This window comes from Barbus barbus, assembly GCF_936440315.1.
Source record: "Barbus barbus genome assembly, chromosome: 25".
In the NCBI taxonomy this organism is placed as follows: Eukaryota; Metazoa; Chordata; class Actinopteri; order Cypriniformes; family Cyprinidae; genus Barbus; species Barbus barbus.
The window spans coordinates 1,401,863-1,425,274 of record NC_136753.1 but is presented as its reverse complement, the minus strand read 5'-3'; the positions used below and the strand labels follow the sequence as shown (position 1 = coordinate 1,425,274).

General features: G+C 37.2%; 3 protein-coding genes across 3 annotated transcripts in view; all 3 read right to left on the bottom strand.

The window, feature by feature from the left end:
• LOC306845446 (E3 ubiquitin-protein ligase TRIM39-like) overlaps window positions 1-20,743 on the bottom strand; it is a 65,659-nt gene extending 44,916 nt beyond the window's left edge. Inside the window, exon 1 of the mRNA XM_079378259.1 lies at window positions 20,695-20,743. The gene's annotated coding sequence lies outside the window, so the exon portion shown is untranslated. The remainder of the gene's footprint in view (window positions 1-20,694) is intronic.
• The window catches only part of LOC306844765 (uncharacterized protein), a 36,778-nt gene extending 16,004 nt beyond the window's left edge, over window positions 1-20,774 (bottom strand). The window contains exons 1-6 of the mRNA XM_079377145.1: window positions 20,695-20,774; window positions 17,800-17,892; window positions 2,335-2,888; window positions 2,115-2,210; window positions 345-512; window positions 112-250 (exon numbers count right to left, since the gene is read on the bottom strand). Coding sequence (XP_079233271.1) covers window positions 112-250; window positions 345-512; window positions 2,115-2,210; window positions 2,335-2,888; window positions 17,800-17,872 — 1,030 coding nt within the window. The 5' untranslated portion in view covers window positions 17,873-17,892; window positions 20,695-20,774. The remainder of the gene's footprint in view (window positions 1-111; window positions 251-344; window positions 513-2,114; window positions 2,211-2,334; window positions 2,889-17,799; window positions 17,893-20,694) is intronic.
• LOC306845448 (E3 ubiquitin-protein ligase TRIM39-like) lies at window positions 13,081-14,888 on the bottom strand. Its single transcript, XM_079378265.1, has 2 exons — window positions 14,755-14,888; window positions 13,081-13,759 (listed from the first exon to the last, which is right to left on the bottom strand). Exons 1-2 carry the CDS (start codon window positions 14,768-14,770, stop codon window positions 13,212-13,214), a joined length of 564 nt encoding a protein of 187 aa, XP_079234391.1. The 5' UTR covers window positions 14,771-14,888; the 3' UTR covers window positions 13,081-13,211.
• Window positions 20,775-23,412: the final 2,638 nt, after the last annotated feature.

The window sequence follows — 23,412 nt, the reverse complement described above, 5'->3', positions numbered from 1 at the left end:
TAGAGACACATGACAAGAAAACATCAGCAGATCAGGTTAAGATTAAGGTTATATATAAATAACAGAGTAAATCCTCTTGTTTCTATCTGATCAGTGTATGTATTGATGTACCAGTTTGTGTGAGTTTGTCATCTATAGTGTCCTTCAGTTGGTTCAGAGCTCTCCTCAGAGTCTCCAGACTCTCATGAGTCTTCATACTGATCTCAGGCCAGTTCCTGGTGTTTCTAGAGCTGCACAGGGATGAGTGAATCTACAGCAGGAGAGAGGAGCAATCCTTCAGCACGGGGAGTGTTATGGTGTCATATACTGCATTATCATTGATCAGAGAGATCATGTTGACTGACCTGTAGGAGGTGGAGGTGATCTTCAGTGTGTGAGAGCTGCTCCAGCTCAGTGTTTCTCATCTTTAGCTCAGTGATCTCCTGCTCCAGCTCTTCAATCAGCTCTTGCTCCTGTTTCTCTGCTGCTTTCTGCTGCTCCTCCATCATCTCCAGCAGTTCAGTGTAAAATCCCTGTTGCAAGAATCAGTGTTATTATTGCTCATACATCAGTGTTTTTAAGGGGATTTAAAATACCTCAACAGAAGAAGAAACTTCATCCTGCACCGATTGCTCTGATTGATTCTCAAATCATGTGTTTAGTTGAGGAGAGTTGTTATATTACTGTACTATAAGGTGACCAGACGTGCCTCTTCTCGGGGACATGTTCTGCTCAGGATTTCTAAATTGCCTAAAATAAGCAGGTGCTGGTTCTTTGCACTAAACTGATCGATTTTTGTATGACATCAAAGTACTGTGAGAGCGATTCGAAAGCATGGAGCCGTCTGCTCTGCTCTCTGTAGCTCTCGCAGTACTTTGATGTCAAACAAAACAAAGAAACCTTTTCCATCTCAAAATGTGCACCTCTGGATTGGTCAGTCCAGCAGGGTTATGTGTAAGAGAGGGAGGTTAAAAGATCTCTACCCAAACCCATCAGGACTCAATACCTTTGAGACAGACGCTCTCCAAGATTCATTCCTTTCTCCTCTGTGCATCTGCGTTCGTCATGCACTCTCTCCCCGGATCTTACGTTACACCTTTCGCTACGCCTGCGTCATACACTCGACCGCCTTGTTATGAACGCGGCTGCTTGAGAGACCGGAAGCTGCACATTTCAGTTTATACAGTTTCAAGAATCTATATTTTTCTTAAACTAACGCATCGTTTGGGTAGTGATGGCGCAGTGGATAAGACACATGCCTTTGGTGTGAGAGACCCGGGTTCGAATCCACTGTGAGACACCAATGTGTCCCTGAGCAAGACACTTAACTCCTAGTTGCTCCAGAGGCGTGCGACCTCTGACATATTACATATAGCAATTGTAAGTCGCTTTGGATAAAAGCGTCAGCTAAATGAATAAATGTAAATGTTTCTCTTCAGAAGGTCTTTATTAACTCCCCGCCGTGTGGAGTAGTTTTGTGATGATGAATACGTTTTTTTCAGATTCAGAAACAGGGGCACTATTCACTGCAATTATACAGATTGGAACAGACAGGACAATGTGGAATATAACTCCGACTGTGTTCATCTGAAGAGGAATGGCAGACATGCCTAGGATGCCCTGAGGGTGAGTAAATCTTTGGTTAATTTTCATTTTTGGGTGAACTATCCCTTTAAATCTGTGGATATTTGGAAGAACCCGCTGAGGTCTTCCAGCTCACTCCTAATGAACTCATGAAGAATCTTTATTCTCTACACGCATCTGGACTCTTGTTCAGCAACAAAGCCAGCGCAAGTAACCATTTATCAACTATTTAAATGTGTTTCTAATTTTTGACCCCTTTTATTAAGGTGATTTTGATTGGTTTTGATCGAATGGTTCACAGATTTTTAATACTGCCAGTTTTTTGTTCTCTCTCTTTTTTACTCCATTGTGTATGTATGTGTTTTGCTTAGTTTAGTTATCATTTATTATAGTGTTTGCTGCTCACAGATCAGAGTCACTAAAACGCTGATCTTGCTAGATTACTGCTAGTACTGTATACAGTAGGAAAGCTATTCTTTCTTGGCCAGGAAGATGCTGCTGGTCTCTATATCAGGAGTCTAACATATTTAACTTTAATTAAATTAACTCACTTTTCTGACTTCTGCTGAGTGTTTGATTTCTTGAATCTTCTTGATTCTGTTCTGGATCATCTGCTGCATGTCTTTCTGTGTCTTCATCAGTTCAGTCTATAGAGAGAACAACACAGACACATTTATCATAACACTGATTTACTGTCTTCTCAGGAAACTCAGGAAATTTGAATCTTCATGATATAAGCTTTGTAAAAGCAGTTTAGTCAGTAACTGCTACCTTCTTCTCTTGACTCTCCTCTTCTATAGGAACAGTGTTGTGGTTCTCGTGGTCTTTAATGGTACAAATCGAACACACACACGTCTGATCATCTCTACAGAACAGCTCCAGAGGTCTCTCGTGTTTCTGACATATATAGTCCTCCAGATTACTCACAGGATCCATCAGTTTGTGTTTCTTCAAACCTGCCACTCTCAAATGACGCTCCAGATGAGTTTCACAGTAAGAGCTCTGACACACCAGACACGACTTCAGGGCTTTCAGCTTTCTTTCCTCACAGACGTCACACAGAACTTCAGTTGTTTTCTCAGGAGTTTTCTTTTTACAGTGATCTACGAGCTCTCGGAGTGTGGTATTAATCTTGAGATCAGGTCTTTGCTTGAATGTTTCTTTACAGTATGGACAGCTGCAGGTCTGGCTGTTGTTCCAGCACTTATTCAGACAGGTCTTGCAGAAGTTGTGTCCACATGGAGTAGAGACTGGATCAGTGAACACCTCCAGACATATCGAGCACTGAAGCTCCTCAGACAGTGAACTAATGGAGGATGACATTGCTGGAAAGAGACATTAATTAGGATTAGTGTGAACTCCTTCAATACTGTTTATAAAGAATCACATGATGCACCTCATGAAGCTGGATGAATGTAAAGAGTGTCAAGAGACAAAGATTGGCGACTTTTAAGAAATTCATATATACAGTCAGCAGGTCATTATTGTAAGATGAACCCAAGCTGATCAGAACCTACATGTGAAGCTCATTACAGAACCACTTACCAAAATAAATAAATACATGTACAAGAATTATACTTGTTAAGCTGAAATTATTTGATCTGATTTACATTTCTTAACTGTACATATTCAATATTATAAAAGAAAAGTCAAAGTGTTTTTCTTGGTTATTAACTTACATGGAGGTAATCTCTCGATACTCCCTCTCCTGGTTTTTCTTGCTGTTTGTGAAGATTCTGCCATTATTCTTTCCCTCTTAAAGCCTTTTAAAGAAAAATAATAGTTTTTCTTTTTTAGACTCGACTAAATTGGACCATGACAGCTAAATCAATATTTATATTAAGTTGGTTAAAGTGTGAGAGTTGATAGTGATGGAAACACAATCATTCATTTGAAACAAAGCGAGTGACTCGTTAACTTACTGAACTATGACCTGCTGTTTAAAGTACAAAGAACAAGTCATATTTTCCAGCAAACATAAATATATATTTCTTTATAGAAAATTAGGCACATCTCTCCACAAAAGACATTATATGGTCAAGAGTCATCCTCATCCTGTTTAATGTTAAAGTGATTTTCAGCTGCAATGAAGCAGGTTTGAGTTCAGTTTGTCTGCAGGTCATTTACTTCCTGTTTCTTTAGTCTTTATGTAATGTGGCAAAATGACAAAAACACCAAACTTTGATTTACAACCAATCAAATTACGTACTTTTAATACAATAATGATAGCATTTCAGTGAATTAATCAACTAAAGCAGCTGAGTATTTGACGCTTAAACCTGCTTCTGTTCAACTCATTCCAGTCTGATATAAACCCTACTAAACCAGACCCCTGCCATCAGAAACCTGTTCAGCACAATCTCTCTTATATTTCTATCACTTACCTCTGAGTATCAGATGTGTTCACAAGGGTCTTTAAACAGATAAATATTCTGTTGTTTATAGTTTGATCTTTTCAGGCGTCCATATTGTTGCAGATTAAGTTTCACTTTCATTTTCTCTGAGTCTCTCACTGAACTACAGTGATGTCAGAGCTCCTCCTGTAGTTGTGTGTTGGTTCATGTGTGTCTGTTTGTCAGCTCACCAAGAAGATATTTAAGCAGAATTGATTATTTGGCAACATTTATGAAGAGTTTCCTCGTAAATCTAGTAAAAAATGTGTCTATTGTCAGCACTGAACCCAGCTCTGGTGGCGTTGCTGTGCATCACATGCTGAATAATACTCTTCTATACGAGTCTATGAAGAGGTTTGAGCACATGTATAAATCTTTTTCACATTATTTTATATCAGCTGTAGTTTATCTTCTGTAGTTCTTAATTTCATATTTGAATGGCAAGTGGTAGTCTGCTTAATTTGTCCTTTTACTCTCACAGAGCAAAGACATGGACACTGACAACATGCTTGTTATTGCCACAATCCTCTAGCCTGCTCTCCAGTGAGTATTGAATACATAAATCATACTATTTGACATCTACCATAAGTCAGAAGTCAAATAAAAGGTATCCTTTATTGGTGTTATGTGTGTTTTTTAGGATAATGCTTTGATGAAGGATGCCCTTGTGTTCCTACATGAACACAGATCATTATCTGTTCTGTGTAAGATTTTACATGCTGTAGCTCATAAGAATAGAGTAATTATTAAACATTGTGGAGGGATTGTTCTTTTATGCTGGTTTTACGGAGGGTGATTTTACCCCAATATAATAAAGCAAAGATAATGCAAATGTGAAATGGATTGTCATAACACTTTTATATGCATCCCTATAGATACAGAAGCCACTCTGAAGAGAGATCCTCCTTCTAGTCTCCCTGTATAGTCATCAAAGCCTAGGTTTGGAGATGACCAGCACAGAGACATCTTTAGGTCCACAGCTAAGAGACGATTGCCATGTTCCTATGGCATATAACGCTGACAGTATGCCCTCTACCCCGGGCTGAACACTCCTGTCAATTTCCCTCAGGTGAGCTTTTCTATTTTCTTCATTAATTGCTAGAAAGCTGTTGTACTTTATTGCTGATCATTGAGTTCTAACAATAAGATCTGAATACTAATGCTGTAACATTTCAATTTCTGTTAGCTTGACATTCCTGCAATCAGAGTCTTATCGAGCAGTTTGAGACAGAGGGGTATGTGTACTGGTTTCTGAACATCTCAGTTTGTTGTTTCATCTTTGAAGTCTCTTCCTTGCCAATGGAAATAACTGACCAAACACAGCAACACAGCACAGATGAAACATGCAATAAATCATAAGGCATCAATCAATCATGCCTCGTCATTGTTTTCATAATCACCTTAGTAAAATTCCCACATGGCAATACTTACATTTCTATTCTTGATAACCAACATTAAAACTATTTAAATGAAATTTAAAAAAAAATAATTATGAATTAAGTAACCAGAGTTGTCGTATTGGGGGGGGGGGGGGGGGGGGGGGGGGATATACACTGAAGATCAGGAGCAGACTGATGCAATCCACTCTCACCTGACTTCAGTTCTGGACAGCACACCCACACTGACCAGATCAAATTCATCATGAATGGACTTTTTTCCAGAGACTGGTCTCGTGTTAGCTGAGCTCTGCATTATGTCAGATTCACATTGTATTAAATGTCAAATAGTTTATTCATAATGTGAGACCATTGCTCTAAAAACAATGTTTTTTGTGGTTATTATAGAAGAGACACTTTTTATTTTGTTGTAAGAAGCTAAACATGTGAAATGATACTTGGCTACTTGGGATGTGTGATCAATCTCAGTTCTTTCTCTGGTAGTCCATTATCTGTCCCTGGCTTTTGTGGAAAATCTGTCCATCCTGGAGGCTGAGGAGAAATTTCTGCCAGGACCTGTCGTCTACATAAGGTACTGTAAGGATTTACATTTATGCATTTAGCAGACACTTTTATCCAAAGCGACTTACATTGCATTCAAGTTACAGTTTCTACATTTAATCAGCTCTTGCTTTCCCTGGGAATCGAACCATGATCTTGGCGTTGCTAGCACCATGCTCTACTATTTGAGCTACAGGAAAGCCTATAAGGATACTATAAAGGAAAATGTGGTCAAACATGACATCCTGCCATTATTCACAAATAACCATTTCTTTCTACAACTATCCAACTTTAGTTTTTTTTACCAGTGAGTGGAGCATTTTGACAGGAGGACTGAACAACAATTAAAGAGAGTCATCAACGGGACTCATCCTAGTTCATGCTTTTAATAAATGTTGTTAATATATAAGATTGTTGTACACAAAAAGTTGTCTTTTTCTTCTGAGATGGCTAGATGGCCCTTGGAATTTTAGAAAGGGGTGAATTGTGTTTGTCTTTATAAAACGCTTCGTAGGACACTGTTCTGTTGCTGTATGACAACCAATAGTGAATACTAAAGCATAAATAAATATTACATATTTCATTGGTGCATATGATTACTGTAAGTCTGATGGGCTGAATATGGTTAATATCTGAATGTAACTTTATATATAAATTCACAAAAACATATATATATATCACTCAATCTCCTGTATGAAAATCTGAATATATACAGTAGATCATGTACCATTACATTGTCCATTTGATCCAAATATGTATATAATTAAGTTTTTAATTCACTAATTAAATGTTTAATGATTATTTATTTAAATTTTTTTCAAAAACACTAATTCATTTGTCTCCTGTAGGCTATGTATGTAGACCAACATTGAATATTTGCAGATATTTTAATCTGTAGTGCAGATCATCTGTTATCTTAATGTCATTTTTATAAATTCACACAAAAACAACAAAACTCTCAATTAGTCAATGTTTATGGACGGGACGGTTATTAGTGAAATTTGGAGCGTCGTGGTTTAATAATGTTGCTGTATATCCTCCTCGCTATTGCGATTAGAGGAAATGAAATTCAGCGTGTTGCATTCATGTTCTGTGTTCATCTGCTGACCTGTACATACATAGTAGGCCGATATATTTTTATAAACTATACCGAATTTGGCCTTTTCATATCAGTTTTTTTTATTGCGATAATAATAAATAAATATTACAGTATGTATAAAACAAACAGAAAATACAGTACGTACATAACATACTAAAATCCTTTCAATAATAAACGAGTTATGGTTTAATAGTTCTTTTTCATATCAATGTCTTCATTCAATGAGCCACTTACGTTAAACTTTTCTTTATAATGGTTTTCTATGGGAGGAAAATGCATAATGTGAAACTTTGAGGGTTGCTTTCATATTCTGGGCACATCTGCTTACTTGTATATCTAGTTGGAAACATTAATAAGGTGTATACTGAGTTTTGTCTTTTAATATTACCTTCTTAATTTATTAACCACGTTAATTATTTTTATAACTCGTAAGGGTTCTTATGGTAACACTTATTTGGTTTTAATATGATTCAAATGAAAGTGAGAACAGATGCTCTGGAGAGACAACAGCAAGACAATCATCAAAAGAGAATGGTTTTGCAGGTGATGTTATTATTATTATGATTATTATTTAGTCATTTAGCGACTTACAAATGAGGACAACAGAAGCAATCAATTGTAGTTTTAAAAAAACTAAAAACAGATCCAAAACTAAAAGGTAAAACTTTACAAATACTACCTATACACATAAATTAAGTAAAAATTACAAATGCATACAACAAATCTTTAACACTTATAATTTAAATTAAAAAAAGCTAAATTAAAAATATTAAAGAACAAACGGTATAATAAATTCAGACAGTATTTAACTAAAATTAAAATAGATAACAAATACAGATCAGGACAGTATAGTTTATCAGTAATCCTAAGAAATAACACTGAGCCAAACACACAACTTACTAACACATCGTGAGAAATGCTTATAAAAACTGAAACAGAAGAGAAACAAGTGCTGGCAGGAAAGAGGAGAAATAAAACGCGATACTTATATCGTCTGCCGGTGTCCCTGCCCGGTGGAGTCGATGGCCTTCACACGACAACTGCCCGGTAAACTACGCTTTTTTATACCCATCTAACAAAATACTAATTGAATTTAGCTGGACACACTTTCCTTATTTTCCCACAACAAATGGCCAAGCAAGCGCCGACACTGACAAGATACGCGAGACAGAACGAGCCCAAACAGATATCAGCACATCTGATGGCCACAGATAATTGCTCTCTCCTTGTCTATCCTGACTGATTGGTCTCTAGTCTTGTGTTTTTAGGGTCCTGTTTTAATGTGTTTCTGTATTTTTCATCTTTATGATATTTTGGAAGCGCAGAATTCAATAATCTTGTGGATGGACCACAGCAAGTCCTTTTGCAGTTGTCTCCATCAAAATGCTATGCAGACATAATGGAAATGACTATAAGATTGTAGAGCTCGGACAAAGTTGTAAGTAAACTTATTTACTTTATAAGTGCACATATTTATTGGAGTCTGTAAGCTTTAAGATTGTAAGGCATCCCTTTGTTTTTACCACAGGTTCTGAGCAGGAATTCATCAAAGGACATGACTGTTGGAATTAAACCGAGCATCATCAATCTGCAGCGACGTGGTCCAGGTAATAGAAGAAGAAATCTGGGATTGTGTACTGTGTTAGACCAGTTCTCAAACTTCTTATACCTCTTCAAGTACCACCATAATGACCAACATTAAAATACAGAGCGTAGTAGGCCTAACTATTCAGCTACAGCTCTGCACGGTTCAAAAACAAGGCAGTTTTATTCCTAAAAAAAACTAAATAATTATTAAATTAAAATGTGTTATGCCTAAAAGTTACATAAAAACTGTACCATACTCAAATGTAAAAAACAAAAAAAACCTCAAAAATGAAATTGAAATGTATTGTGTTTTAACATTAATTTATATTTAATTTAGTGATTCCTCTGCGTACCGGGAATGTGTGTTTTATTTCGGCTCCCATGGTAATCATAGACTGTATAAAAAGATGGACGACGCGTCTCCGCTTCCTTCCTCTGGGTAAACGTACCTATTAAACACACTTCCATTTTTGAGCTCAGATTATAAAAAGAAAAAATAATTATCCTACTTGATGTCTTAACCGATGGATGTGTTTGTTAGTGTATACCTCCTGTAATTTCAAGTCAATCAGATCATCACACGCTGAGATATGAGTCTCCATGTGTTCACTGTGTCTCGAGGCCATTTAGAAATCTGTCTAAAAACTTTCACCAAAAGAGGAGATAAATGTACCTTTTTTAGATGTTTAAGCCTTTATTTTGGGTAAGTGTCACTACTTACTGTAAAATGAAGAGATTAATGTTCAGACTTTTGTATATTATAACCTGGAACATGGATGTGTGAAATAATTACATTAGATCCAAAACATAGTTTTAGCAACATAACGCAGATTCTCCAGAACACAGTTAGCTGACTAGCTGGATAAGATCGTATGCTACGCTAATATATTACTCCACAGACATAACTGGCTTGTACTTTTACATCCATAATATTATAAATATACAGTTTATTGCTGGTCTGTGGTTTTATACTGCTGTTATTTTGAAAGATTTCATATTATTGTAAGGTGAGCTTAAAGGGTGCACTACTATAAAAATCACAGCTTCAGTGTGACATCAATAAGAAAAAGTATCATTTCATACATATTATTAATAATAGTTCATATTAAAATATGTACAAACTTAATACATGACCTAGACTATTTATTTAAGCTCTTCTACATTGAACGTCTTTGTAAATACTTCAGAAACACACTTTAAATATTAACTGATGGTTGTCACTTTAAGTTCATCGAGTTTCTATGGATTCTGTCGACTCAGATCTGCAGACTGGCTCTGATCTTTGGTAACTAGCATCAGCTTCTCCAGCCTGTAAATCTGTGGAGAATCAGGACAGAAATCATGTATTCCAGTCTTAAGAGACTATAGAGAAGTTTACATCCATTTAATAAGAGGCTTCATAACGAGGCTAGTTTCTGTGTTCATCCCCATGAATTAAATGTGTTATTGGTTTGTTTTATCTGATTTGTGAATGTGTTACTTAGCTGAACGTGGACTAATATAGATGTTGATATGTGCTTAGATGACACTTCGGCTCCGTTCACAGTAGCTCCACAGAAACTGTTATCATTTACATGTGGAGCGTCTCAAACTCATCTCTGCATGTTGTTGTGAGTTTGGCTTTATTACCGTTCATCTGGGAACACAACGTGCGCCATTTCATCAGATTTTCATCAGAAGGTAAATCATTTATAAATCTACACAAACAGGAGAATACATCACGATTCCCAAATAAAAGCTCAAACCCTCACTCTAAGTTTACACGTTTTGATGTCCACATATTCATTTAATTACATAATAAAGGGAGACGCTATTATAACATACACAAATCAATCACGGTGGAAACATTTAAAGGGAAGTGTAGAAAAGAGGAAGTGATTCTTGCAAAGTTAAGACTTGGACACACAGGGTTAAAGTCAACTTTGTATTTAATGACAAAATGTGTTTCTGATAAATATGACTTTTTATAAGAAATACAGGGTTAGATGAGAAAATATAGGTAGGTTATAATTCAAAAGGAAAGTAAATAAAGAGGAAGAAAAGGAAAGCGAGAATGAAGGGAGGAAAAGGGGAAGATAGGGGAAAGTGAAAGAACAGAAATTAAGAATATATGTTATTTTTTTTATCTAAAGTACATAAAGCCCTGATGTGACACACTCCTGTACAGCAGGTGGCGGTATGCACCTGTAAAAGCTGGTTTGCAATCCACCATTAAACTAAAAGAAGAAGAAGAAGGTTCCCCCCACAGTTTGTGTCGTTGGTTTGTTCCACCGATATACTGTAATGCATTCTAGTAAAGAAGCCCAGCACAAGAGTGTCTTTATGTTAACGAGCAGATGAACAAGAGAAACAACATGCTGTGTGAAACAACTTTCTGTAACATCATACAGAACGAGTTCAGTAACTTGCGTGGATGCGATCTGTGTGTCAGATGAAGGTTTTAGATTAACTTCAAAGTCCCAAATCCAGGGATGGAAAATTAGGAATAATTAACATTTTGTGTGATTTATGGTGTTTAAATCAGTTTTGCATTACATGTTTCCAGTAGATGAGAATCATGTCCAGAAGTGTCCAGTAGAGGCTGTATTCTCTCTCAGTGACTGCTGTTATCAGTGGAAAACGTTTCATGTGTTTATATGCAATTTAATACTATAAATGAAAGCGAAGACCTACTAAAGACATATAATTATAAAGTGATCAGTATAAAAGTGTTTTGAATAGAATGGCAGTGTTTTTGTATTAAGTCTGAGTCACAGGTCTGTGTTTCACAGGGACGTGCAGAGAGCTCCTCAGCGGCAGCGGCTCAAATGTGGAAAAAGATGGGATACATTACTATTTTATATTTTTGCAAGAAGTCACTTATAGCCATAAAGCCTGCATTTATTTGATCAAATCACATTTTAATATACTTTATTAATTTACTTTGCATTTTATGCAATGTTGAATTATTAACAATGTTGAAAACCTGTGATAGTTTTTTCAGGATACTTTGATGAATAAAAAGTTAAATAAGAACTTTTACTTATTTAAAATATAACTTTTGTAACGATATACACTACCGTTCAAAAGCTTGGAGTCAGTATTTTTAATTTTTTTATTCAGCAAGGATTTGTTAAATTGATAGAAACGGTGATAGTAACGATTGATATTGTTAGAAAACATCTCTACTTTGAATAAATGCTGTTCTTTTTAACTTTTTATTTATCAATGAACCCCAAAAAGTATCACAGGTTCCAATTTAAACATAAAATAAAAAATAAGCAGCACAACTGTTATTAATTGATAATAAATCAGTATATTAGAATGATTTCTGAAGGACCATGGATTGAAGACTGGAGCAATGATGCTGAAGAATCACATAAATAAATTATATTTTATTAAAATAGTATAAATGTATATTAAAATAGAAAAACATTCTTTTAAATTGTAATATTTTCAATATTAGGCTACAGTTTTTTTATCAAATAATGATGAGCATAAGACACTTTCATAATGCTGCATAATTATCAGAAATGGTAATATATGGCTCTAGAGCCTGTGGTTTCTGAAAACGCTCGCAACCATAGCAACGCCTCAGATTGACAGATATGGAAAAATAAACAGTTTTCTGAGTTTTGAGCGAGTCGTTACTGTTTTGTACAAATTGTCATGTTCATTAGAATTCAAATGCATTTTGTTTTATTGACCACAATATCATAGCTATTTGTTCGAGGGGCACTTTTGAATAATTTTGGAAAAGGACAGGGGCTCGAGTCCCAAAGCCCCCCCTTCTGCACGAGCCTGCTGTTTAATTAATCTACAATAAGACAGAATGTATTTATTGAACATCTTAATTCTGGGATCAATATACTGTATAAGGATCTTAATGAAATTAACTATAAATATTACATTTTCTCAAATGGACAAATAAAATCAGCAGTGAGTCCTAGGCTGGTTAGATAGACTAATTAAGGTATAAGTATAATAGTATTTCATGTGATGGGTTAACGAGTGCCAAGGCTTGCATTCATTAATAAAATTAAGATTGATTTACTTGTTTACTCTCAAGAATAAAAGGATTAGCATATTTACTGCTGATTTGAACACTCATAATAAACCCATGAATATCCTTTAAAACAGTAAATATGATCATTCTGGATTTCATGCTGATATTGAATTTAGCTGCAAGTCATATTACACCATCTGTGTTACAGACATACTTTCTCTTTAAACTTTTAAAGGGTTCAAATTTGTGAATAAAAGTAATTCTGTTCTATTTTTATAGTAAAACGTACCTCATTGTGCCGTTGTGTTAACATGTGGCATGGTACTATGGTAAGATCATGTCTTTTGGACACTACTATGAACATAATATCATGCTATTTTTATGTATCTTACAGTACTATGTACATACCGTTGTATATGAATATAGTAATCATACAGTTCTATGATACATATCAAGGTTTTGCCGTCTGATTTATTACAGTAATATCACAGAACATGAGAAAATGTAATTATAGCAGAAACATTATAGAAATAGAAAAACAAATGATAAAAAATAGCAGCACAAAATGTTTTCAAAATTGTAATTATAAACATTTATTTTTATAAATCATTGATTATTTTAATATTGTATTTCATTTCAGGAGTATATTATTTATTATAATTGACAGGTGTGATGATCAGTGGGCTTGAGTTTTCACCTCCATCATTATTGCATGGGTTAAATAATGGATAGAGTTTTTCAGTGAAAGACTGAGCAGTGAAAGAGTAGATATGAGAGCTGGACTCTGCATCATAAAAGCAGACCAGACCCTCCTCATAATCCACAAACACACCGACCCGCTGCGGCTTCACTCTCAGAGACAGAGAGACAGGAGAATCAGCACAGGCTTTATATTTATCTCCATTCCTCAGAGCCACAGTCCAGCATCCATCACTGGGTCTCAAAGAGATCGGTCCCTTCCTGTGAATGGATTCTCTGGCCACTCCTAAATCCCATTTAGTCTTTCCCTTCACCTGCACCTCAAAATAAAATCTCCCTGAGGAGAATCCCTCCTTTCCCAAGACACAGGCACATGGATCAAATCTCTCTGGATTGTCTGGGAGTTTCTGTCTAATGTCTCCATCTCTCACTTGTTTTCCATCATCAGACAGAATGAGACGAGGTTGAGCTGTATCAGGATCCAGAGTCACATCCACTGAGAAAACACAGAATATCAATCAAACTCACAATACACAGATTCTGTGATGATGATGTTTCTAATATTTAATCCAGCGTGATCTCATGATAATTCTTATGTATTGAGAAACAGACCCAAATCCAAGCCTTTATTCTGCGATCTTCATCTCATCCCGAGCAGCGAGTCCAGCGACCGGAAACAGAGAAGCCCGCGCTGACTGACGCGTCCGTTACGAATTCAAATGTTGCCGCTTCAAACGACAGGTTTTACGGCAGGACAATCGAACGCTCATTGGCTCTCGCCTGCATTCGTCACAGATTGCGACATGCCGTGTTTCTGTTGAGGTGTGTGTTTGAATGATGCGAGCGCGCGCGCAATGTTGCCAATTTAGCGACTTTTCAGACCCCCAGGGACGCATCATGAAGCAGAGGTGCCCTGGGCACGGACTGATTAAAGGCCCCCTCAGTTGAAATTGCGCTAATATTTTCTTAAATTCAAATAGTAATGGATTCTATCTACACTAAGTGAAAATAGCAGGATTTTCTGATATTTATACTACTTGTCGCAAAATAGTGGCAATTATCTGCACCTCAGTATTGCATTACATTATAAAACAGTATGCAATAATAACGTATTGAGTGTACATTTTTTATCATTTTAATTCAAATTATTAAATGGAAGCCACCTTATTGGTACAATAAAGCCCTCCCGACACCTACCCTAACCCTCCCCGATACTTTATTATCAACTTTTTGGTTATTTCTTTCATTTGTATCGACAATAAATGCTTTTACGATGTGATACGAGATTTGAAAAGGGAGAAAAAAAGATTGGCAAAAGGCGGGATCGAACCCAGGTCAATCGCGTCAAAAATGTATGTTTTGTGCTTGTAAATGTTAGGTATTAATATCTAGTATAATCATGAGAGCAGGCTGTTTAATCAGATTGTAGAGCAGTAATGAAGCTGTGAGTGTATGAATGTAAACTAGTGTAGTGCAGACAGCACACTGTACCTGCATACTGCTGCATCCACTTCAGCTCTGTAGAGACACATGACAAGAAAACATCAGCAGATCAGGTTATATATAAATAACAGAGTAAATCATCATGTTTCTATCTGATCAGTGTATGTATTGATGTACCAGTTTGTGTGAGTTTGTCATCTATAGTGTCCTTCAGTTGGTTCAGAGCTCTCCTCAGAGTCTCCAGACTCTCATCAGTCTTCATACTGATCTCAGGCCAGTTCCTGGTGTTTCTAGAGCTGCACAGGGATGAGTGAATCTACAGCAGGAGAGAGGAGCAATCCTTCAGCATGGGGAGTGTTATGGTGTCATATACTGCATTATCATTGATCAGAGAGATCATGTTGACTGACCTGTAGGAGGTGGAGGTGATCTTCAGTGTGTGAGAGCTGCTCCAGCTCAGTGTTTCTCATCTTTAGCTCAGTGATCTCCTGCTCCAGCTCTTCAATCAGCTCTTGCTCCTGTTTCTCTGCTGCTTTCTGCTGCTCCTCCATCATCTCCAGCAGTTCAGTGTAAAATCCCTGTTGCAAGAATCAGTGTTATTATTGCTCATACATCAGTGTTTTTAAGGGGATTTAAAATACCTCAACAGAAGAATAAACTTCATCCTGTACCGTTTGCTCTGATTGATTCTCAAATCATGTGTTTAGTTGAGGAGAGTTGTGATATTACTGTACTATAAGGTGACCAGACGTGCCTCTTCCCGGGGACATGTTCTGCTCAGGATTTCTAAATTGCCTAAAATAAGCAGGTGTTGGTATTTTGCACTAAACTGATCGATCTTTGTATGACATCAAAGTACTGTGAGAGCGATTCGAAAGCATGGAGCCGTCTGCTCTCTGTAGCTCTCGCAGTACTTTGATGTCAAACAAAACAAAGAAACCTTTTCCATCTCAAAATGTGCACCTCTGGATTGGTCAGTCCAGCAGGGTTAGGTGTAAGAGAGGAAGGTTAAAAGATCTCTACCCAAACCCATCAGGACTCAATACCTTTGAGACAGACGCTCTCCAAGATTCATTCCTTTCTCCTCTGTGCATCTGCGTTCGTCATGCACTCTCTCCCCGGATCTTACGGTACACCTTTCGCTACGCCTGCGTCATACACTCGACCGCCTTGTTATGAACGCGGCTGCTTGAGAGACCGGAAGCTGCACATTTTGGTTTATAAAGTTTAAAGAATCTATATTTTTCTTAAACTAATGCATTGTTTTGCTTCAGAAGGCCTTTATTAACACCCCGGAGCCGTGTGGAGTAGTTTTGTGATGATGAATACGTTTTTTTCAGATTCAGAAACAGGGGCACTATTCACTGCAATTATACAGATTGGAACAGACAGGACAATGTGGAATATAACTCCGACTGTGTTCATCTGAAGAGGAATGGCAGACATGCCTAGGATGCCCTGAGGGTGAGTAAATCTTTGGTTAATTTTCATTTTTGGGTGAACTATCCCTTTAAATCTGTGGATATTTGGAAGAACCCGCTGAGATCTTCCAGCTCACTCCTAATGAACTCATGAAGAATCTTTATTCTCTACACGCATCTGGACTCTTGTTCAGCAACAAAGCCAGCGCAAGTAACCATTTATCAACTATTTAAATGTGTTTCTAATTTTTGACCCCTTTTATTAAGGTGATTTTGATTGATTTTGATCTAGTGGTTCACAGATTTTTAATACTGCCAGTTTTTTGTTCTCTCTCTTTTTTCCTCCATTGTGTATGTTTGTGTTTTGCTTAGTTTAGTTATCATTTATTATAGTGTTTGCTGCTCACAGATCAGAGTCACTAAAACACTGATCTTGCTACATTACTGCTAGTACTGTATACAGTAGGAAAGCTGTTCTTTCTTGGCCAGGAAGATGCTGCTGGTCTGTATATCAGGAGTCTAACATATTTAACTTTAATTAAATTAACTCACTTTTCTGACTTCTGCTGAGTGTTTGATTTCTTGAATCTTCTTGATTCTGTTCTGGATCATCTGCTGCATGTCTTTCTGTGTCTTCATCAGTTCAGTCTATAGAGAGAACAACACAGACACATTTATCATAACACAGATTTACTGTCTTCTCAGGAAACTCAGGAAATTTGAATCTTCATGATATAAGCTTTGTAAAAGCAGTTTAGTCAGTAACTGCTACCTTCTTCTCTTGACTCTCCTCTTCTATAGGAACAGTGTTGTGGTTCTTGTGGTCTTTAACGGTACAGAACGAACACACACACGTCTGATCATCTCTACAGAACAGCTCCAGAGGTCTCTCGTGTTTCTGACATATATAGTCCTCCAGATTACTCACAGGATCCATCAGTTTGTGTTTCTTCAAACCTGCCACTCTCAAATGAGGCTCCAGATGAGTTTCACAGTAAGAGCTCTGACACACCAGACACGACTTCAGGGCTTTCAGCTTTCTTTCCTCACAGACGTCACACAGAACTTCAGTTGTTTTCTCAGGACTTTTCTTTTTACAGTGATCTACGAGCTCTCGGAGTGTGGTATTAATCTTGAGATCAGGTCTTTGCTTGAATGTTTCTTTACAGTATGGACAGCTGCAGGTCTGGCTGTTGTTCCAGCACTTATTCAGACAGGTCTTGCAGAAGTTGTGTCCACATGGAGTCGAGACTGGATCAGTGAACACCTCCAGACATATCGAGCACTGAAGCTCCTCAGTCAGTGAACTAATGGAGGATGACATTACTGGAAAGAGACATTAATTATTAGTGTGACCTCCTTCAATACTGTTTATAAAGAATCCCATGATGCACCTCATGAAGCTGGATGAATGTAAAGAGTGTTTAGAGACAAAGAGTGCTGACTAAAGAAACTCAAATATAAAGAGATCATGTTCAGTCAGCTGGTTATTATTGTAAAATGAACCCTAATATTAATGTGAAGCTCATTTCATGACCACTTACCTAATAAATATATTGACAAGAAATACTGAGTTAAGCTGAACTTATTTAATTATCTGCTGTACATATTAAACATTATTTGAGAGTAAAAGTCATTCATACACTCGGTGTTTTCTGGGTTATGGACTTACATGGAGGATCATGTTCAATACTCCGTCTCCTGGTTTTTCTTGCTGTTGTTGATGTTGGTGAAGATTCTGCCATCGTTCTTTATCTCTTCAAACCTTTTCAAGAACAAATATTGTATTTTACAGCAAAAGTTATTTTCTCTTTTTTAGAATTAAAATCAAATTAGATCATGACAACTCAATCAATATTTATATTAAATAAGTTAAAGCTTGTTTATAAGTGATAGTGAGAGAAACACAATCATTCATTTGAAACACAGACTCATGAACTCACTGAACAATCTGAGCTGTTTAGATTAAAGAAAGTACAAAGAATATACAGGTCCTTTTCAAAAAATTAGCATATTGTGATAAAGTTCATTATTTTCTGTAATGTACTGATAAACATTAGACTTTCATATATTTTAGATTCATTACAACACAACTGAAGTAGTTCTTTTATTGTTTTAATATTGATGATTTTGGCATACAGCTCATGAAAACCTCAAAAAATTAGCATTTCATGAAAAGGTTCTCTAAACGAGCTATTAACCTAATCATCTGAATCAACTAATTAACTCTAAACACCTGCAAAAGATTCCTGAGGCTTTTAAAAACTCCCAGCCTGGTTCATTACTCAAAACCGCAATCATGGGTAAGACTGCCGACCTGACTGCTGTCCAGAAGGCCATCATTGACACCCTCAAGCAAGAGGGTAAGACACAGAAAGAAATTTCTGAACGAATAGGCTGTTCCCAGAGTGCTGTATCAAGGCACCTCAGTGGGAAGTCTGTGGGAAGGAAAAAGTGTGGCAGAAAACGCAGCACAACGAGAAGAGGTGACCGGACCCTGAGGAAGATTGTGGAGAAGGACCGATTCCAGACCTTGGGGGACCTGCGGAAGCAGTGGACTGAGTCTGGAGTAGAAACATCCAGAGCCACCGTGTACAGGCGTGTGCAGGAAATGGGCTACAGGTGCCGCATTCCCCAGGTCAAGCCACTTTTGAACCAGAAACAGCGGCAGAAGCGCCTGACCTGGGCTACAGAGAAGCAGCACTGGACTGTTGCTCAGTGGTCCAAAGTACTTTTTTCGGATGAAAGCAAATTTTGCATGTCATTCGGAAATCAAGGTGCCAGAGTCTGGAGGAAGACTGGGGAGAGGGAAATGCCAAAATGCCTGAAGTCCAGTGTCAAGTACCCACAGTCAGTGATGGTCTGGGGTGCCATGTCAGCTGCTGGTGTTGGTCCACTGTGTTTTATCAAGGGCAGGGTCAATGCAGCTAGCTATCAGGAGATTTTGGAGCACTTCATGCTTCCATCTGCTGAAAAGCTTTATGGAGATGATTTCATTTTTCAGCATGACCTGGCACCTGCTCACAGTGCCAAAACCACTGGTAAATGGTTTACTGACCATGGTATTACGGTGCTCAATTGGCCTGCCAACTCTCCTGACCTGAACCCCATAGAGAATCTGTGGGATATTGTGAAGAGAAAGTTGAGAGACGCAAGACCCAACACTCTGGATGAGCTTAAGGCCGCTATCGAAGCATCCTGGGCCTCCATAACACCTCAGCAGTGCCACAGGCTGATTGCCTCCATGCCACGCCGCATTGAAGCAGTCATTTCTGCAAAAGGATTCCCGACCAAGTATTGAGTGCATAACTGAACATAATTATTTGAAGGTTGACTTTTTTTGTATTAAAAACTTTTCTTTTATTGGTCGGATGAAATATGCTAATTTTTTGAGATAGGAATTTTGGGTTTTCATGAGCTGTATGCCAAAATCATCAATATTAAAACAATAAAAGGCTTGAACTACTTCAGTTGTGTTGTAATGAATCTAAAATATATGAAAGTCTAATGTTTATCAGTACATTACAGAAAATAATGAACTTTATCACAATATGCTAATTTTTTTAAAAGGACCTGTATAACTTCCAAAAAATGTGTAATTGTTAATAAGGGAAGGTGTGATTTAAAGTGGCAAACACTTTAATTTCAAAGAAAAGAAAACTGAAACACGACCCCCACTTAACAAAAATCACAAGATGAAGCGTCTAGATTGGGCCAAGAAATACATGAAGAGCAAGTTTTCAAAGGTTTTATGGACAGGTGAAATGAGAGTAACTCTTGATGGACACAGAGCAGCAGCTGGAGTCAGACGTCAGTAACGTGATGCTGGTGTAATGCTGTGAGCTGCTAATAGTGTCGATGAGCTATAGTTGGACCTTTTTGGGTTGCAGACGGACTGAAAATGCATTCCCAAAGCTATTGGAAATTTCTGGAAGACACTTTCTTCAAACAGCGATACAAGAAGTAGTCAGCATACTGGATACTTTGAAAGGACAGGAAGATATCATTACATTTTTGTATTTTGTTTTCTATTTTTTCTTGTTTACTAATTGTTTCACACTGAGATAAATGAAGAAACGTCCTTTATAATCGAATTGGCTAATAATTGTGCACAAAAATATTTGAGAAAGTTGTTGTAATTCCCTGAGAGAGACAAATCTAACTTTGTTTTAAACACGTCATTTAAAAAAAAAAAAAAAAAAGTTTAGGACTTACTCATAGCATTGTACTTATTCAAGCATAAAATGAATCATTAAAACACATATTGCATAATAGTTAATGCAGCAGGTTTGTTCAGTTTTTCAGCAGGTTATTTACTTCCTGTTTCTTTAGTCTTTATGTCATGAGGCAAAATGACAGAAACACCGAACTTTGTTCAATCAAATGACACACTGTTAATACAATTCTGACACAGTTTCAGTGAATTAATCAACTAAAGCAGCTGAGTATTTGACGCTTAAACCTGCTTCTGTTCAACTCATTCCAGTCTGATATAAACCCTACTAAACCAGACCCCTGCCATCAGAAACCTGTTCAGCACAATCTCTCTTATATTTCTATCACTTACCTCTGAGTAGCAGATGTGTTCACAAGGGTCTTTAATCGACTCAATATTCTGTTGTTTATAGTTTGATCTTTTCAGGCGTCCATATTATTGCAGATTAAGTTTCACTTTCATTTTCTCCGAGTCTCTCACTGAACTACAGTGATGTCAGAGCTCCTCCTGTAGTTGTGTGTTGGTTCATGTGTATCTGTTTGTCAGCTCATCAAGAAGATATTTTAGCAGACTTATTATTTGGCAACATTTATGAAGAGTTTCCACGTAAATAAGCAAAAAAAAAATCTCTCTATTGTCAGCACTGAACCCAGCTCTGGTGGCGCTGCTGTGCATCACATGCTGAATAATACACTTCTGCATGCCCTCTGACATCTTTTACTTTGTTACAGATGCTGTTCTTGCAGAGATTTACACACAAGTACATCTGATGTGTGAGCGGCCATCAGGCACAAGTGTAATAAAGAGCAATTCAGCAAAAAAGTGAAGTTTGTGTGTTGCTGCTGTTACAATTTATTATTTTTTAATGTTTGTTTTTTCAGTTTTTTTTTTTTTTTAACATGGTTGGTGCATTTCATGTTTTGCAATACTAAAGCCATTTGAGGTTTAACTAAACACTGTTTAAACTGTTAATAATGTGTCTCTGTCTGTCATTGAAGTCATGTTATTTACTGTAATGACCTTGAAAAGTGGATTCAGCATTGGGGAAAAAGGAGCAACTTTTTACTCAAAAATAATGTGTTTCAAAGACACTCATAATTAATTTGTAACATACTTGTGATACAAAAAAGTACACTTTAATATCACTAATCAAGCATATAATTAGGCATACACTTAAAGTGTATTAAGTATACTTGAAGTTGTTCCAATTTAGCATATACAAGTACACTAAATACATTTAAAGTTATACCTTAATTACACCTAAAATATACTTAGAACAAAAATAGTTGTTCCAAAATAGCACACTTCAAGTTAACTAATCATTAACACACTTGAAGTACACTAATAATAATAATAATATATTTTAACATCTCAAAGCGCTTTACATATAAATACAAATAAGAAGTAACAAAGATACATACAAGAGTACAAAAGAAAATTACAAGAATATTCATGAATTCAATGAAAATTCACATATATGCTAACCGGAAAAAAAAGTTTTGAGAGGATTTAAAAACACTAAAAGAAAGATTCAGCCTGTCTAATTTCAGAAAGGAGAGAATTCCAGAGTTTTGGCGCCACAGAAGAAAAAGCCCGGTCACCCATAGAGCGAGTTGGAGGAATCAGAAGAGCGGAGATTATGCCTTGGGGTGTAGACAGTCAAAAGTTCAGTCAGATATTCTGGTGCTAAACCATGCAGGGCCCTGTAGGCAAGCACGAGAATTTTTAAATCTATGCGAAACCTGACCTGAAGCCAGTGCAAGGACTCCAAGATTGGAGTGATGTGCTCACTTGTCCTGTACCTTGTCAGGATTCTGGAAGCTGCATTTTGAAGATACTACAATTTGTTTAAAGTTGATTTAGAGACCCCAGTGAGCAGAGCATTACAGTACTCGATTCGAGAAAAGACAAACGTATTGATCAATCTTTCGACCACAGAGAAAGATAACATGGGGCGCAATCTTGCAATGTTTCTGAGGTGAAAAAAGAGATACTTTAACTGTGTTCTGGACATGAGGAACAAATGTCAAGTTTGAATCAAATATTACCCCCAGAATTGTTTTTATTTAGTTTGAAACTCCACAACAGAACCATTCATCTTTAAGGTTAAAGTGCCAGCTTTACGTATTTGGTGGAGTGAACCAATCAGCATATCCTCAGTCTTGTCACTGTTGAGACAAAGAAAATTTTGTGACATCCATATTTTTACCTCCGATATGCAATGTTCAAGAAAGGCAACAGCCGAATTATCACCAGATTATGAGTGAATGTAAATCTGAGTGTCATCTGCGTAAAAATGATCCTTAAGACAGAGGGATCTTAAAAATTGCCCAAGGGGAAAAATGTACATGCTAAAAAAGTAGGGGACTCAAAACTGAACCCTGGGGAACACCAAACTGCACTGAACCGATATTGGACCTGCATCCACCCAGGTACACAAACTGCCTACGGTCTGAGAAGTAAGACTTGAACCAGTTTAATGCAGTGTCAGTAACACCAAACACAGTTTCCATCCGAGAGAGTAAACGAGAATGGTCTACAGTGTCGAAAGCTGCGATGAGATCGAGTAAAATCAGGATTGACAGAGAGCCAGAGTCAGCAGCAATTAACAGATCATTGGTGACTTTAACTAATGCTGTTTCAGTGCTATGCAATTTGCGGAAGCCAGATTGAAGGGGCTCAAAAAGATTGTTTAAAGTAAGGTGAGCGTATAACTGAGAGGCCACAATTCGCTCAAGCAGTTTAGCCAAAAAGGGCAGATTGGAAATGGGATGAAAATTATCGATGTTTACCCAGTTTACGTTGGGCTTTTTTGGTACAGGTGTTACAGCAGCGATTTTGAGTGCAGCAGGCACAACACCCGTGCTCAGTGAGTCATTTATTATACTCAAGACGACCGGGCATAGTGAGGCAAAACATGATTTAAACAGACAGGTGGGTATGGGATCAACATGGAAGTGCCAGGTTTCATTTGTGAAACCCCATTACCCAGGGAGACGAGATCAAGTAAGCTCAAATTTGAGAGAAAGGTGCCAGAAAAATTAGGAATACTGAGAGCAGAATCAACAG